Source organism: Fopius arisanus, unplaced genomic scaffold, assembly GCF_000806365.1.
Source record: "Fopius arisanus strain USDA-PBARC FA_bdor unplaced genomic scaffold, ASM80636v1 scaffold00056, whole genome shotgun sequence".
Taxonomy (NCBI): domain Eukaryota; kingdom Metazoa; phylum Arthropoda; class Insecta; order Hymenoptera; family Braconidae; genus Fopius; species Fopius arisanus.
This window is the reverse complement of record NW_011887795.1, coordinates 442,493-458,140: the sequence shown is the minus strand read 5'-3', so window position 1 is coordinate 458,140 and position 15,648 is coordinate 442,493. Positions and strand designations below refer to the sequence as shown.

The 15,648-nt window shown below is 38.8% G+C and overlaps 3 protein-coding genes and 1 long non-coding RNA gene across 14 annotated transcripts in view; 2 read left to right on the top strand and 2 right to left on the bottom strand.

Moving 5' to 3' along the window:
* Window positions 1-70: 70 nt before the first annotated feature.
* LOC105268357 (cyclin-T1-1-like) lies at window positions 71-3,353 on the bottom strand. Its single transcript, XM_011307870.1, has 6 exons — window positions 3,188-3,353; window positions 2,735-2,954; window positions 2,447-2,570; window positions 2,005-2,050; window positions 1,639-1,729; window positions 71-1,533 (listed from the first exon to the last, which is right to left on the bottom strand). Exons 1-6 carry the CDS (start codon window positions 3,331-3,333, stop codon window positions 238-240), a joined length of 1,923 nt encoding a protein of 640 aa, XP_011306172.1. The 5' UTR covers window positions 3,334-3,353; the 3' UTR covers window positions 71-237.
* Window positions 3,354-3,439: 86 nt separating this feature from the next.
* LOC105268358 (activator of 90 kDa heat shock protein ATPase homolog 1) lies at window positions 3,440-5,809 on the top strand. 2 transcript variants are annotated; one of them, XM_011307872.1, is made up of 4 exons: window positions 3,440-3,526; window positions 3,905-4,039; window positions 4,271-5,193; window positions 5,327-5,809. In XM_011307872.1, the coding sequence occupies exons 3-4, from the start codon at window positions 4,274-4,276 to the stop codon at window positions 5,409-5,411; spliced, it is 1,005 nt and encodes a 334-aa protein (XP_011306174.1). In that variant the 5' UTR covers window positions 3,440-3,526; window positions 3,905-4,039; window positions 4,271-4,273; the 3' UTR covers window positions 5,412-5,809. The 2 variants fall into 2 exon arrangements, with proteins under 2 accessions (XP_011306174.1, XP_011306173.1); XM_011307871.1 differs by lacking the exon at window positions 3,440-3,526 and having other exon boundaries at window positions 3,795-4,039.
* A 190-nt stretch (window positions 5,810-5,999) lies between these two features.
* mAChR-A (muscarinic Acetylcholine Receptor, A-type) overlaps window positions 6,000-15,648 on the top strand; it is a 16,662-nt gene continuing 7,013 nt past the window's right edge. For 3 of the 9 annotated variants that reach the window (XM_011307857.1, XM_011307859.1, XM_011307850.1), the window contains exons 1-3: window positions 7,480-8,279; window positions 11,818-11,997; window positions 13,811-14,689. In XM_011307857.1, coding sequence (XP_011306159.1) covers window positions 14,242-14,689 — 448 coding nt within the window. In that variant the 5' untranslated portion in view covers window positions 7,480-8,279; window positions 11,818-11,997; window positions 13,811-14,241. The other 6 variants (XM_011307855.1, XM_011307852.1, XM_011307851.1 and 3 more) reach the window with 6 other exon arrangements.
* LOC105268349 (uncharacterized) overlaps window positions 6,515-15,648 on the bottom strand; it is a 10,199-nt gene continuing 1,065 nt past the window's right edge. Inside the window, exons 1-3 of one of the 2 annotated variants that reach the window (XR_892322.1) lie at window positions 15,425-15,573; window positions 6,975-7,123; window positions 6,515-6,877 (exon numbers count right to left, since the gene is read on the bottom strand). This is a non-coding gene — a long non-coding RNA (uncharacterized lncRNA). Of the gene's footprint in view, window positions 6,878-6,974; window positions 7,124-15,424; window positions 15,574-15,648 lie in introns of those variants that run through there. The other variant, XR_892323.1, reaches the window with a different exon arrangement.

Here is a 15,648-nt window from a genome sequence, read left to right as displayed (position 1 = left end):
CGTGGTGCCTGTAGGTAAGTCAGAATTATCTTCTCTCCTTCATAGAATTGAATTTTTTCATTTCTCCATGTGTCAGGGATAAATAAAGTACACCAAATAAATTACGAAATAAATTGTTCTATTAATCACGTAATCTGGTAACTTCCAACAATTCTTCACAACCATTTATCAAAATACAAACTCGTCTAAGGCACTAATTAAACATTCTCCCGCAGAACTCAGTCGTATTCTCTCTCCTTAATCTCCCTGAAATCTTTTCGCCTGACTCTCACCCCCTTCCTCCCTCTGCCTCTTTCTGGTGATCCCCACGTCCCCCACAACATCCATCTCCCCCCCGAAATTTCCCAATTTCTCCCTAGGAATTTTGATTTTAATGGGCGATACAAAACCTCTTTCTCTCTCCTGTTCTCTACGTCTCCTCTCCTTTCTCTCCCTTCTCTCCATTTTCCTCTCCTTTTTATGCTTCTCCTTTTTCCTCCTCTTCTTGTCGTCCCTCAAGACATCGTCCCTCCTCTCCAACCCTTGGAGATGACTGGAATCACCACCTGGTGCATCAACTCCCCCTGGAGTCTGAAATATCGAGGCAAAAGACTCGTCCCCTGGAATTTCCTCGAACCTCTGGACATTTTGACTCAGAGATTGACTCAGTGGCTGAGAGAATACCCCCGAGTCAATGGAATCCACTCCTGAGGGGATGGCGGGCACCTCCTGGTGAGCTCCACCCTCGACATCTGATTTGTGACCCCTGGGGGGATCCGGGTTTGTTATGGACGTGAGGCTCTCCACAACATTCATGAAAATGTGTTCGAAGTCGAAATTCTCTGGAGGTGCCATTTCGAGGAGGTCATCGGGGACCTCGAGGCTCGGTTGATCCTCTACAGAAATCCCTGGAGACATCGAGCTGAGAATTTTTTCTACGGAATTCTCGTGATTCTGAGGAAACTCCTGAGCAATTCTGGGAGGTTCAAGGTAATTCACACCAGGTGATTGCCTTTTCCGGTGTTCCAGGTGGTGGTGCCTGTGGTGATGATGGTGGAGGTGTCCTGGAGGGGATCCTGTATTTTTCGAGAAGTTCTGGGGCTTCTGATGAGTTTTTTGAGCATTTGAGTGGCTTTGAGGGGCTTTTCCTGGGGTGAGGAACTTCTCCTGGTGGTGGAGATGTTCGGCAGACGCCGGGAGGGTCTTGTGGTTGTTGTGGAGGCTTCCAGCTGGTTTTTGAGGGAGCTGAGGGGGTGGCAGAGCTGGGGGACGGTGGAAACTCTGAGGATGGGGTTGATGTCGCCCTTTTGGGAATTTTTCAAGGACTGGGCTATTCTCTGGATGACAGACCTCTCGCCAGGGCGAGTTCGAGGGACTCGGGTGAGGCGTTACTGGGCTGTCCTTGTAGAAGATGGACATTATCTTCTCCTGGAGGCGGGGGTAGTACCCACCGACGTTGTGACGAAATTTGGCGATCAGGTGGTTTATGAACTCCTGAGTCAGGCTCTCGTCCACGTGGTGAAACCAGGGCCTCTCATCCTTCGGCGGAGGAATCTAAAGAAATCAATTGCTAATTAATCATTCAATTATTTTCATGTAGCGTATGGATTAAGGAATAATTAATCAATATTAATTATATGAATTCCTGGAATCCCTCACCTCCCAATTCGCCCATTGGCATGCCAATTGCAGACAGAAACAGGCAACAGCTGTTGGTCTATACTGCAGGCACATCGTGGTGAACTCCAAACTAATATCAAATAAATCAAAAGCAAGAATAAAAATGAATAACAAATAAATTGCAGGATTGTCGACAAATTAACTGTAAATAATAGGCAAGTGACGAGGATTTTTGTTATTTTCCCATGAACTTGACAGCTTTCACTTTTTGTTATGGAAGATTTACCTGAAGAGACCCCAGAATAGAAAATAATTTCATTAACAATTGTATCAATTATCGATGACTTACGACTTTATTCGTGTCTGATTTTTCAAAAAAGTAGATAATTATTTCTAATTAATCACCTGCTCGATGCAATGTCGTGCGCAACCTTGGTTAAAGCCTTGGTCGCTGTAAATACATTCATCTCGATAAATAATCTAGCGAAAATCATTTGTGGAGAATAAATCAGCAGCGAAGTGGTATTATTCCGCGAATATCTCTGGAGGGAGTTATTCCCCTAGTATTTTATCCCCTTACAGAGTAAAAATGTAACATTTTCCAATCAATCATCATCATCATAATTAATAACTCATTCTCTCAAATAAATCTCGATAAAATCATGAGATGGGAAATTAAAAACTGTCACGTTCTCTTTCTTTAAGAGGATAATACGAATATTACTGATGATTAACAGGTCCTGTGTAAAAATACTGAGAAATTTGAATGCATTCTCTCCTATACCCAAAGATATTCCCTATTTACCTCTTCCCAGCCAACGAACTGGATAATAAACAATTTAATTACCAGTGACTAAATGAGAATTCTTCAAAATGTGAGTGTGTGCATGATCAATGTCAAAATCAAAGGCCAGTGTTGCAAGCAGGACATACTCATAAAACAGCAAGTCCTCTAATTGCTTCTCGTATTGCTACAAAAATTCTCCAACTATTTTTTCACAATTTTTCACCAAACGGGAGTGGAAAAAATCACAAAACTCTTATAAATAATTATGTATCATCTACAAAGTCGTAACAATTTGAAAGGCATTATAAATTATAATCAATTAATGAATTGATTGACTGATTGGCTTACAGGAGAGTGGGGATCGAGGGGTGCTGCATCTCTGTAGAGACAGGAGTGAGCAGTTTTAAGAAATACCACAGGATGAATCCTTCCATCTTCCTCCTTAAAGGATTTAGCAACGCAAAATAGAACAGCCAGAGACAAGACATTTCTGTCGAAACGAGTGAACGATTGGTACATGAAGAATCTCTGCATGAGGACAACTGCGGTATTTATCCAGAGCTGTGGTCTGTTAATTATTTTCATTAAGGAAAATCCTTAACCCTTTAACCAATTTAACTGTTCAATTAATCCAGACATTTATTTTTAACAAATATCTGGATCTCCAGAGATTGAATTCTGGAGATTTCAATTGCAAGACCAATTATAGGTTAATTAATATCCTAACCTCTGCACCTATCCCCTACCCTCTTGGTGATCAATAGGAATAATGGGGTGATTGATGATTAGTGGAAAGGATACAGAGAGAGTTTTTGTCCCACGTGTCGAATAAAATTAGCAGCTTGACGTCTGTAACTTGATTCTCTTTCTGGTTCCATGCCACCTCTTCTGGACGGTGTGTCCAACAATTGTTCCCTCGTAAATACCCATCTTGTCCTCCTCTCCATTTAAATTACACAGGTACTAATTGATTAATGTTTATTGCCTCCCACATCGAACTCTGGATTTTAGTCGATTATTATTTATCCGGGGTTATTGTTTAAACAGACACTTGGAGATTTTTGAAAGATGACTTTGAGGGGAACCACGCTGCATTTTTCACAATGTTGCCAGCTGATTGTCACCACCTGATAGGAGAAGGTATTCCTGGAATTCCGGGATTTTTACATTTTTATCATCAATAAATTAATTATTCTACGATTAATTAATTTATTTTTATTAATTAAAAAATTCTGTCATGGGATAAACGAGTCGATAGTTTTAATTATTGGAAAGAATATTTAGATGAAGTGGAATTAGAAAGTTTTAAATTGAAATTTTGAAGCGGCAACGTTGGATTCTGGGGATTTTACGGATTTTATAGGGAGTCTAGGGGATTTTTGGGGGATACATTGGCAGAGGGATTCCATTCGCCTCATGAAGTTTCCAGAAAATTGCTGTTGAATGATTTTGCACCTCGCGCGATCCAGAAACGCTGAGAAAGTATTTACTGAAGGGTTTGACTTTATTAATCCCTAGGAAGCCACCATTTCTCCAGATCTCTGTTGATTTCATCGAGGAGTTGAGAGAACAAAACCCTTTCCTGTTTTTCACAGAGAAAATCATCGGATCCAGGAGGTCTCCTGCGGTTTTTGAGGACGACTAGTGAATTGGGTGAGTCTCTCACTTAAAAAAATAGATTTTTGTATTTTTCTGGATTTAATCCACGTGGACAATCAATTTTTCGGGCACTGGGGGTTAGAGGCTCCACAATTCAGTGGTTTTGAGTCACTTCCTGAGGATTTCTCAGGATTATATCCACCATTTGTTGACAGTGGCCCTGAAGTCACGTGGAGGCCAATGCCATAATTAATTATTCCACTTTTTGGACTTGATTTTTTTCAGAAAATGGCAAAGTGGGGCGAGGGTGATCCACGATGGATTGTTGAGGAGAGACCTGATGCCACTAACGTCAATAATTGGCACTGGACAGAAAAAAATGCCTGTGCCTGGTCCAAGGAGAAGATCAAGGAGTTGTTCAAGAACTTCAAAATCGAGGGAGACGAAATGAGTGCAAAAATAACTGACATAGAGACGTGTGACGGTGAGGCAGTAGTCAATAACAGAAAGGGAAAGTTGATATTTTTTTACGAGTGGAATTTAGTCCTGAAGTGGGTATTTTCGAAGGATAAGACAATCGAGGGAAAGATCAACATTCCGAATCTTTCTGAGGAGAATGATATCTCTGAAGTCGACATTGAGATCACTCTGAAGTCAAGTACTGACGAGGGTGAGGCAGTCAAGCATTTCTTGCATACTAAAGGAAAGGAATTCATCCGAGAACGGCTAAAAGAATACGTTGCAGCTCTTAAGCAAGAATTTACCAAGGGGATGATTCTCCCCAAGAAGGACGAGAATCAAGCAATAACGAAAAACTGCAAGACAGCGATTAACGTTAAAGCACAAATGAATGCCACTGTAGTATCAAATAACAAAACCCCTGGGTATAAAATTTCAACGACAACTGTCAAGCAGCAGCAGAAATTTCAGTGTCGAGCCCCAGAGTTTTTCAATGTTTTAACAACTACGGAAATGGTTCAAGCATTTACGAAAGGACCTGTAAGACTCGAACCAACGAAAAATGGAAAATTCGAACTCTTTGGAGGAAATATTCATGGAGAATTCGTGGAATTATCACCAACGAAAATTGTACAGAAGTGGAGATGTAAACAATGGCCTGAGGGACATTTTAGCGAAGTTGTACTTGATATTAATGAGAAATCGGATCATACTGAGGTTGTTCTCACTCACACTGGAGTTCCTTCCAGGTAATTCATTTTTTGACCATTTTTTTACCATTTTTTTTACCATTTTTTTACCATTTTGTTGACTCCAGTTTAAACGTTTTTGCATCAGTTATTATTAGATTATGATCGTTTGTTTCTGATTATTTAATTACAGTGAGGAAGATTCGACTAAAGAAAATTGGGACAGATACTATTGGGACGCCATAAAACGAACCTTCGGCTTCGGTTACTTCATGTGATCTCAATTCTCTCTACACCGTATTTATTTATTGATAAGTAGCACGATGGGATAACTCAACACAAAATTACAGAAAATAAAAATGAGGTACAGATCGAACCATATGTCTTCAAACAGTAATGAAGTGGTGAAATGAATTAAATTCCATAATCTCGTCGAATTTACCTAGACGAGTGGCTCTCCGAGAAAATTTATCAATAATTTTCCCACGACTCGTCATTGAGATTATTCAGTGTTTTGAGATGTTTCGTCACTTCCCCCATACACCGACCACTGCTTTATCGATTAACCAGGATCGATTGATAATTGGTTATGGCCAATTGAGGAATTTCAGCAATGTTGATTACAATCAGGCTCGGAGGAGAGTTGTATACATGAATTTAGTTTCAATTGTCATGAATAAATGATGATGAAATCTATCAGGTATTTTATTACCGCAAAATTTCCTTAAACAATTCCAACGATTAAACAACTATATGCTATATTTATTTCATTTTTCAACGAATAGGGAACGACAAACCGACGTTAATTAATAATTGGCTCCAATTAGAAATCAATCATTTCACTTAATTAATTACATTTCTTCGTGGATGCAGTGGGACGGATTAGGATTAGGATCGGTAATTATGTGAGTAATTATTTTTATTTAAGGGATGGGCTCAACGAAGTGGTAAAGATTACTGCTCTTATCTTTTCGTCCAGAGGGACACTCAAATCTATTAGGCAATCTCTTATTCTCGTCAAGCCGATTAAAAATATCATAGAACTATTTAAGCCCCCATTTTAGTCCCTAAAAACCGGGATAATGGAGGGATTTAATAAAATGCCGAGTGATATCGCTGCGACGTGGAAATAATGTCGAAAATATTACCATGGGAATGGGGTAAAAATTGCGTTATAAAACGGGTGTGTCATGTCGTGAAAAGTTTATTATCTAATTTACCCGAAAGTCCGTGCTATTTTTAAATTTACAGTAATTTTTCCATTAACAAAATAATTTGGGGAGAATTTTAAATTGAGACGATTTTAAATCAGTTAAATCCGGGAATTAAAAAGACATGTTCGTTTTGTTTTTTTATGATCATTTTATTATATCAGTACAGAGGGGTGCATTTGGATAAATTCCGGTGGTAATTTTCGTTATTTTAGATTCTAGAGGTTCGGTAAAGACTTATGTACCGAGTGTAATTGTGTACCGAGTACTTGCGATAAGTATATTATGACAAATACGTGAAACTTTATTAAATCCAGAGCTCGGGAATGTAGATAATTAACAAATGCATTTTTGCGCTGAGGGCAGTCCCTTCCACTTCACCCCCTCATTCTCTCCCCTTCAACAATTCCAATTGTGCAAGTCGCTTCTCGGAACTCACTCAGCAAGAATTGACTTCAAAGAGGGAAAAAATGTGGTGTAACACACTCTCATTGCGCTTGAAAAGCCGTGTCCAGCCTGATTCACTCCTCGTTCTACATTTTTCCATCGAAGGAGAAAAGGGATACGTTTATTAATACCGCATATCGCATTGTATTCCACACAAGTGCGGAAAATTGGAATTTCACTCACCGAATATGCACAAGTCTCCATCATCGAGTACCCTACCTACCTTCTCATTGATAAACGAGCACTTTTCCAACGAGTGCCGAATGTTTTACACCCTTGCGTGCGGTAAATGGACTTTACTGCACGTAGAAAAAGGCAGAGTGCAGAAAGAACTGAAAAAAAAAATGGGAAAAAATTGGAAAAATTGAAGGAAAATCCCGAAAAAATGATTTTCATGGAAAATTCCATCCCCTCCCTTCGGAATTGAAAGGACCAACGTCCTGACGGGCGTGTGCCACTATTCTCGCGGGTCATGAATGGGCAGTGCCAAGGCGTCAAGCGTACAACGAACGGGGACAACCCCACCACCCACTCACCACCCCCCTCCTCCTCGCCCCCCCACCGCTAATCTCCAATCCACCCACACCACAGTGTGGAAAAACCAAGAAGAGCGGGGAGTTTAATCCTGCGCGCGCGCGTAACTTCGAAAATCAAAATCAATGTAGTCGGCTCGTGCGTTTCTCTCGGATTGCCCACGCCCTAGTCCTCTCCGGTCCTTCACAACACACGGTGCATAACCCGGAGGTGAGATACCACCCACCGTCGATATCAACCCCAATCATCCCCCAAACATTCAACCCCCAGGAGAAAAAAAAAAAGTTAAAAAAAATTTTTTTTCAATTGAAAAAATCGACAAATTACTCCAGATGAAGAATAAAGTGCGGATGAGGGGGTGAAACCGTTAGGGGTGGACTCTGTAATATATATATGTATATTTCTCTCACTCGTACGGAGTGGGAAAATTTTCCGGTGAAAAACAAACCCCCCCGAGTGTCGCCAAACATTACCCAGCGTGGCAGCAGTGTCGTGAGGGGTAGGGGATTGAGGGTAGAAAAAAAAAATATATATAATCGTGAAATTTGAGACAGTTTGCGCATATTCCTCTCCCCCCTCTATGAAACTAGTAACCGCACCCTCGTGATAAGTGTTAGGGGTTATCTAGTCGGTGGTAGGATGGGTGGGGGTTATTTTTCCCAGTTTTTGGGGTACATCGGGGTGGAAGATGAGCGCCAGGCGTTCGTCAGGCAGGACGTATTTTTATAATCATTGAATAATAACGAAATTTTTATTTATTCGGAAAAAAATAAATATCACCGAACAATTTGTGGACAATTATCCGGTGCAATGTGATCCGAGTGGGGATGATAAATCAGTGGATTGTTTTTCTTTTTATTTTTTTCTGTGAGTTTTATTTTTTATGATGATGTACGGGATCAGCCCTCACCCTGGACTCTTTCGGAACGAGAGACCATCACTTTAACGAGAGATGTAAAGTAGATTGTCGTTGAAACGTGTACGTGTGTGTGTTAAACATCCCCTAGCGTTTTTTTTTTTTTTTTCAATAATTTGAGTCGCGGATCGATGGATCTTTGTTGTCATTTTTTTAAATCTTCTAAGTAATTGTCTGTGTAATTTTTTATCTGTTTATTTGATATGTGTGCGTGCATTCAATTGTCCTGCGCTTCTGTGTACATTATCACTTAATCCCCCTTTTCATTTTGGTGTGTAAGGGGATTATTTTTTCATTTTCGTACTGACGGGGTGGGGGATTTTTGTCGTCGGGCTGAGATATTTTTAGTGCAATGGGGATTTTTAGCGGGGAGATGCCCTGCCGCCATCGACGACCACCCGGACGACGTAGAGGCTACAACGGGGTGCTACTGAGGGGATTCACATTACCTTACCCTTTTAGCAAGATATACAGTAAGGCCTGTTTAGTCTTTCCGTTTTTTTTTTCTTTTATCGTGATTTCTGCGGGGATGACTCTCACGATCCTCGTCGACCTCCCGGTGATTCACTTCATCCTACACCCCAATTAATTCTTACCGCTCTTTTTCATTTCTTCATGCATGACTAGTTCTAGAATTTATCTATTCCCGATCCATCACCACCCCCTCATTCCACCCTTTCTAGAGTCACAATCAACAACCCCTCCTTAAAATAATTTCTAGTCAACCGATAATATTTATTTATCATCGTTTTTACGTGTGTTTTATTTAAGGGTTGATTCTCAGTGAAGGGTGGAAAGGTGTTGATTTTTATTTTTCATAACGTTCTGATGAATCCCAATTTTTGAAAGCCAGCGGGAAGGCAAGGGTCACAGATCGTATTATCAATTTCAATTTTCGCATGTTATCAGAGCTGTCAAGTGGTGCATGTAAAAAAGGGGTGGCAGGGGGTGAAAAGGGGTGGAGAGGGTGAAAGGGGTGGAAGAAGTGGATGGAGTGAAAGGGGTGGAAGAAGTGGAAGGAGCGAAAGGGTTGGAAGAGATGGAAGAGGTGGAAGGGGTGAAAGGGGTGGAAGGAGTGGAAGGGGTGGAAGGGGTGGAAGGGGTGGAAGGGGATTTGATAACAGCGGAAAGTTCGGAAAAACTCTGACTTAAACGTCTTTCCACACGTCAACCCATTCTGAAATTAAATTCCGTAAAATCGTTCTCTCCGGGTTCTCAACCCCAAATTTTCCACTGTTGAATTTGCTGGAGGTACGGTGAGGGTGAAATCGGAAATTTCCCCGGCTATATCGAATGCAATTGGTTTTGAGGCCGCGGAGAACCAGGGGGTGGAGGTAATTAAGGTTTTGTCAGGTATTCCATTGGTTCCCAGAAATTTCGGCTGTTAGAGCCGCCGATTAATTAGCGTTTTCCATTACACTGTTGGTTAATTAATTGAATTGTTGAAAAACACATGCCCATTTTAAAATCAATATTTGAGATTAATTGGGCAGTTGATATAATTAATGATAATTGCACATGAGGAAAACTCAAAATATTCAATAGCGAATTAAATATTCTCATAGCACTAAATATTCTCGGAAAATTAGACATAAAATCTAATTAGAGTAATTACCGCTGATAATTTATTATTTTTATTTGACTTCTCGTTAGTTTTTTTTTTTTAATCGAGGAAAATCGGAATTCAGTTGGGGATGGATTAAGATGATTAATCAATTGGTCTAGAATTATTAAAAAATATTCTCACAGTAATATGGAGTTTGAAAAAAATAGAAGAGGTAAACTGTTGCATTTGCGTGGGTGTACATGGAAATAGATCAAGAGCAGCCGATAGGCTCCAGGATACGGAGAGAAAAATAATAATCCACACGAAACGACTGAGATAAATTAAGTAAAACGTGAAACAAGAAATGGAGGGAATTGAAACAATTATTTACAACTAACGTGTGGCTAATTACGATAATCAGGAGTAATTAAGTCGTGGGATTACTGAAGCAGAGACACTCAATTCTGATCACTCCAAACGATAAATAATTTATCCCAGTCGATTCTCAAGTTTTTATTTCACAAATCGATGGATTAATCCCGTAAATTCAAGTAATTAACTAGTAATGAATGAATAAATAAATAAATAAATAAATAAATAAATAAATAAATAAATAAATAAGTAAAATAAATCAATGAAAATAGTAAAGGATTTAAGTTTAAAATGATGAGCGTCAGTCCATTTTATTATCAGTCACTAATTATTTATTTTATTTATTTATTTTAATAAACAATTATAGTGTGCGGGGACGTGTTGCCAAGCGAAATAATTATGTCGACACATAAAAAAGAGTATACGTGTCAAAATGTATAAATACTAAAGGCTTTTTTGTTATTAATCACACATCATGCACGAGATAATTTTCTCACTGTATTAGTCACCCCATCGGGTGGTCTATTATTTTCCCTCACGTATTTTTCTCATTTTCATGATGGAGAATACCTTTAACGTCGTGATTATACTCTACGATGTTGTCTATATTTCATTCTGACGTTAACAACGATAATTCTTATAGTTTCACGGGAATTTCCGCGCTGGGGTATTCAACATTTATTGGGTTTTTACGTTTATGTGGATAATTATTATCTCCTGGGATGGGATGTTCAATAGAATTATCACTTCACGGCAATTCTTACTGATTATCCAGTTATCAAAAAATAAAATAAATATTCATCACGGAATATCGTGATTTTCCCTCGAAATGCGCGTTCAAATCGTCATTATTCTCAGGAAAATTCTTTTCGTATTTTCCCGCTGTTTATTTATCGATAATTAGCACTCGCTATTTGTACAAATAATTCCTCGTACCTCGGGATAAATTGGGGTTCAGTGCGGTGAGGATAACGAGAAAATATCGAGAAAACTGGGGAATCAAAGGGCAACTGTCACAGGCTCTCGATTAATATATTTTTTTTTCTTTGTCCTGGAGAATTTTTGATGAATATTCGCAGAACCCCCGGGGGATTGAAAAATCGGGGTGGATTTAACAAGCAGGGCAATTTTCAATTAACACTTGTTTTCACACATTTTACTAAATCCCAACTTCTTTAAGGACCGGTTGGATTATCTGGAAAAGATAATTTACTCTAAAATTGGGATTCTTAATTACTCTGGCAATTAATCGTTTTTTTTTCAATAATTGTTAGCTAGCGTTCTAGTCGTTGACAACCGCTAGCTAACAATTATCGGAAAAAACAATGAATTGGCGGAGTAATTAGGAATTCCAATTTTGGAGTAAATTATCTTTCCGAGATACTCCATCCGGCCCTTAAACAAATATTTCCCCTCAAATGTTGATCTCAATACATTTATTTATTGAATTCAACACTAAAATATCTTTTAACAAATGAATTATATGTTTCTGTTTCAATTAATTCGTTCAACAAATTATGATTTTTAGAGTAATTTAAGTAATAGATAAAGGTTGGCGAATTTCAAAGATAAAATCTGAGAAACAATTAAAATGAGGGAGTGAGAGTATTTTTAATTGTGGAAAGAATATTAATGGTATATATTTAATGAATTTTCAGGTAGAGAGCACAAGCTGCTGGTTTAACGTCCTAGCCCTGTCGTTGTCCCATCAACGCAACATGCATTACGGTGCACCTGGTGCAACCACATCAAGAGGAACCGCATGCCCAGCGATTCTACCACTTCGCCGTCAGTCTCTGACCCTGCCATGTCCAATAACAGGATTGCACCGCTGCTGAGTAAGTAGATAAATTAACAATTTTCCTCTACCCCTCCATCCATTGGTGATAAAAAAAAATAGGCTAAAATAAATAAACAAACTAACAAAACAAAACTCGTTAACTCAATTCCCAGTGGATGTGTCCATGCATTCAGGACACTGAAAAAAATAAACGCTGAGTAGAATTTTGATTAAATTCCAGTGGAAAAATTTCAGGAAAATATTGGGGAATCGACAGAATTGATAGATTGCGGTGGATTTTATATATATTTTTTGTTGTTTCTTTTAATCTGGTACTTGATAATAAAAAATGACAGTTACAGAGGTAGAAACAATTACGTGACAATCACTAGTTGGTGACACGCAAGGACACGTCACGGAGACTGGGAAAATGAGGGAGGACGAAGGAGTTTTCCGATGGTGTGATGTAACTCGGGGAAAATATTTTGGTTTTACGAGGTGGAATTGATTTCTTTAAGGGATGATTTTGACAGGCTGAGGATTTTAGCGTGCGACAAGTCCTTGAGATATAATTATTTCCCTCCGGTTGACCCCTCGGGTCAATCCCAGGGGTTAATTATGTCAGGAATATCACAGGCTAAATTGTGGGTCAAATATCGCGCGTGACGGGTCTAATTTATTTATTTATTACGGGTCAATCCCCAAACATCAACTAATAAATCATCTCTCCGGTTAAAATTTCCCTATCCGACACGAAAAAAAAAATAAATAGGTCAACTCCCAACCCCTGGAGCATCCGTATCTCGTCTCCACCCCCAAAAAAATAAAAAACTTATCGCGCACCTCCAAACTTCCAAAAATCAGTTGAACCGCGAATTTTATTATTTCCCCGCGATTCAGAACTATCACTATTTTCCCAGAATCATGGAGGATCCGATGGGGTGTGTGGCGAGGGGGGATAGGGGAGGGGGTTGAGGATTGAGGGGTGGAACTATATCGAGTGATGCACACAAGTCGCGGTGAAAAATAATAGTGAAAGAAAAAGGAAAAAAGGAGAAATGGGTGTGGGGATGATCTAGGGTGGGATCGAGTACTGTCAATGTATACTCTTCATGGGGTGGGGTAATGAGGGGTGAGGGGGTGAATTGAGGGGGGTAAATGTGTGACACGCGTGCGTACATTATCCCTGGGTATCGGGATAGCCCTCGTGCACTTGAATCGTTCAGTCACTCAAGATATTTCTTGCCACTCGCATTATTCAATGGCCAAGCGAGCGTGCAAGTCATCGTTTGTGTAATAATCGGTTAACTGGGTTGGCATTATTTTTCCGGGAGAACTAGGTACACAGGGAATAGAAAAATTAATAACAATAATAATTCACAGGGTTCTTTTTTTATGTTGGTGTGAAATTAGTCGTCTGATTAATCATGGGCGTTACTACTCGTCTTCAGTCTCTCCCAATGATTTTTCATTATTTTTCATTATTTTTCATTATTTTTTGTTCACGGGAAATTTAGGATGGAATTATTATTAATTAATTCATGGGCATTCGAAATTTAGCGGATTTTCAATGAATTTTGGTATTTTTTTATATGAAATTCCGGGAATTGTTGATTCGTAGCGAATTGATAAAGCTACGAGATTATGATCTTTAATTAATTACAACTGAATATGTGAATTAATCAATTATTTAATGAGTATACCTAATTAATTATCTGATGAGAATAATTTTGATGGAAATTCTAATATCAAATGGTGTTTTTGAGAGAATTTAGAGAGCGTCGAGTGAAAATTATTTTGAAATTTGAATTTTTTAATGAACAAATGTTTCGTAGAATCAACTCTAACCGTTAATCTCTGTAAAATTTCAGATTCAATGATATCAAACAACACTACAAACACCGTGGGATGTAGTTGACGTTGCTGATCACGGTTCGAGTGCAGTTGCAGGGATCTAGAGGAGGTGGCGGTGGGAATAGGTTCAGGATAGGGCTGAGCAAGTCAAAAAAGAAAAAAAAAAACAAAGTGCCAGGAGAAATAAGAGAGAACAGAGTAAACTAAATAAACAAAGAAAAAATAAATAAATAAAACAAAGGAGAAATAAATCATCAGATTTGAGGTGTCGTTGAAGTGCCAGAACAACCAACAGCCACGAGAATACAAAGATAATCACAAATCAGCGATTAACAGTGAAATAATCCGATAATAATTGAACAGATTGAGCTGTTGATTGATACCAGATTGAGGTGTTATTGTTGGGGGAGGGGCTGTTTTTTGTTGATTAAACGTCATTTCAAACGAAATGAACGTAACTGAGGTGCCACCAAGTCTGGATAACTGCAACGACAATAGCACGCTAGCAACTGAATACGATGTGTGGCAGCAAGTACTAATAAGTGTACTTGCTATTGGTCTGAGTCTTGCAACAGTTATCGGTAATTCAATGGTTATGATTGCTATTAGAATTGATAAGCAACTCCAGACAATATCAAATAATTTTTTATTCAGTCTTGCTGTTGCTGATTTTGCCATTGGTCTTATATCAATGCCACTTTTTACTGTTTACACGGTATTTGGTTATTGGCCATTTGGTTCAATAGTATGTGATACGTGGCTGGCACTTGATTATCTCGCTAGTAATGCATCTGTACTTAATCTGTTGATCATAAGTTTCGATAGATTTTTTTCGGTAACGAGACCGTTGACGTACAGAGCCAAGAGGACACCCAAAAAAGCTGCCATCATGATCGGTGAGTGATATTTATTTATCGTTAATTATTGGTTTGTTTTGGGTTGAAGAGGTTGTAGAGGAATTGTTGAGATCAGCATTAAATCAGATACTAATGCATTTCATTGACCTGTTAATGTCGTAGATTTTAATTGTTTTGGGAATGAACTGAATTTTTTTTATCTCATTAAAAAAACTCGTCATGTCGACGACAGCATTAAAATCAGCGTCATTAAATCAGGTCTAGCATTAAAAAATCAGAGTCATGAAATTGTCTCGAAATTGCCTCACAACGGATAGGTTGCAAGTTCGATTCCTGGCCGGGTAGAATGACGTGAGATCTAACGAACTTTAAAAAGTCCTGATCAATCGCGACATAGTCTCATTAAACATTAAAAAAAAATTCGTGTAATAGATTTTGAAATAATATAATCTACATCAGACCCCAGCATTAAAATCATGCGCCAGCATAATGTATTCAAGTTCATAAAACATTTTGCCATCATGAAAACAAACGACATCGTCCTTGAAAATTGAATACCAACCCAAATCACCAGAACTGATCATTAAATCATGAATACAACGTCCAGCATAACTCATAATTTAATAGAAAGAAAGAATGAAGAAATCCCTCGGTATTTGTCGTCCCAAGTGTTCGAAAACAGAGGATAAGGCGATCACATAAAATTGTCAGAATATCCTACCCCCAGTCATTCCATAAATCTAATTTACCCCCCATGCAATCACTTTCACTCACCCCTCAATATCCCAGAAATATTCTTAATGTCCTTGTACGTCCTTAGCGTGCAGCATTAAATCAACAATTACCCACAGATTTCAAAACCCAACACACACATATCCAATAGTGTGGCAGTAGTGATAACATTGAATACCAGGAGCCGTTGTTCTCGCCTGTTGTTGGAGGCATAAAATGAAGTTTAAAAAAAGATATAAAAGAGTGTGTTGGTGAGGGCAAAGGGG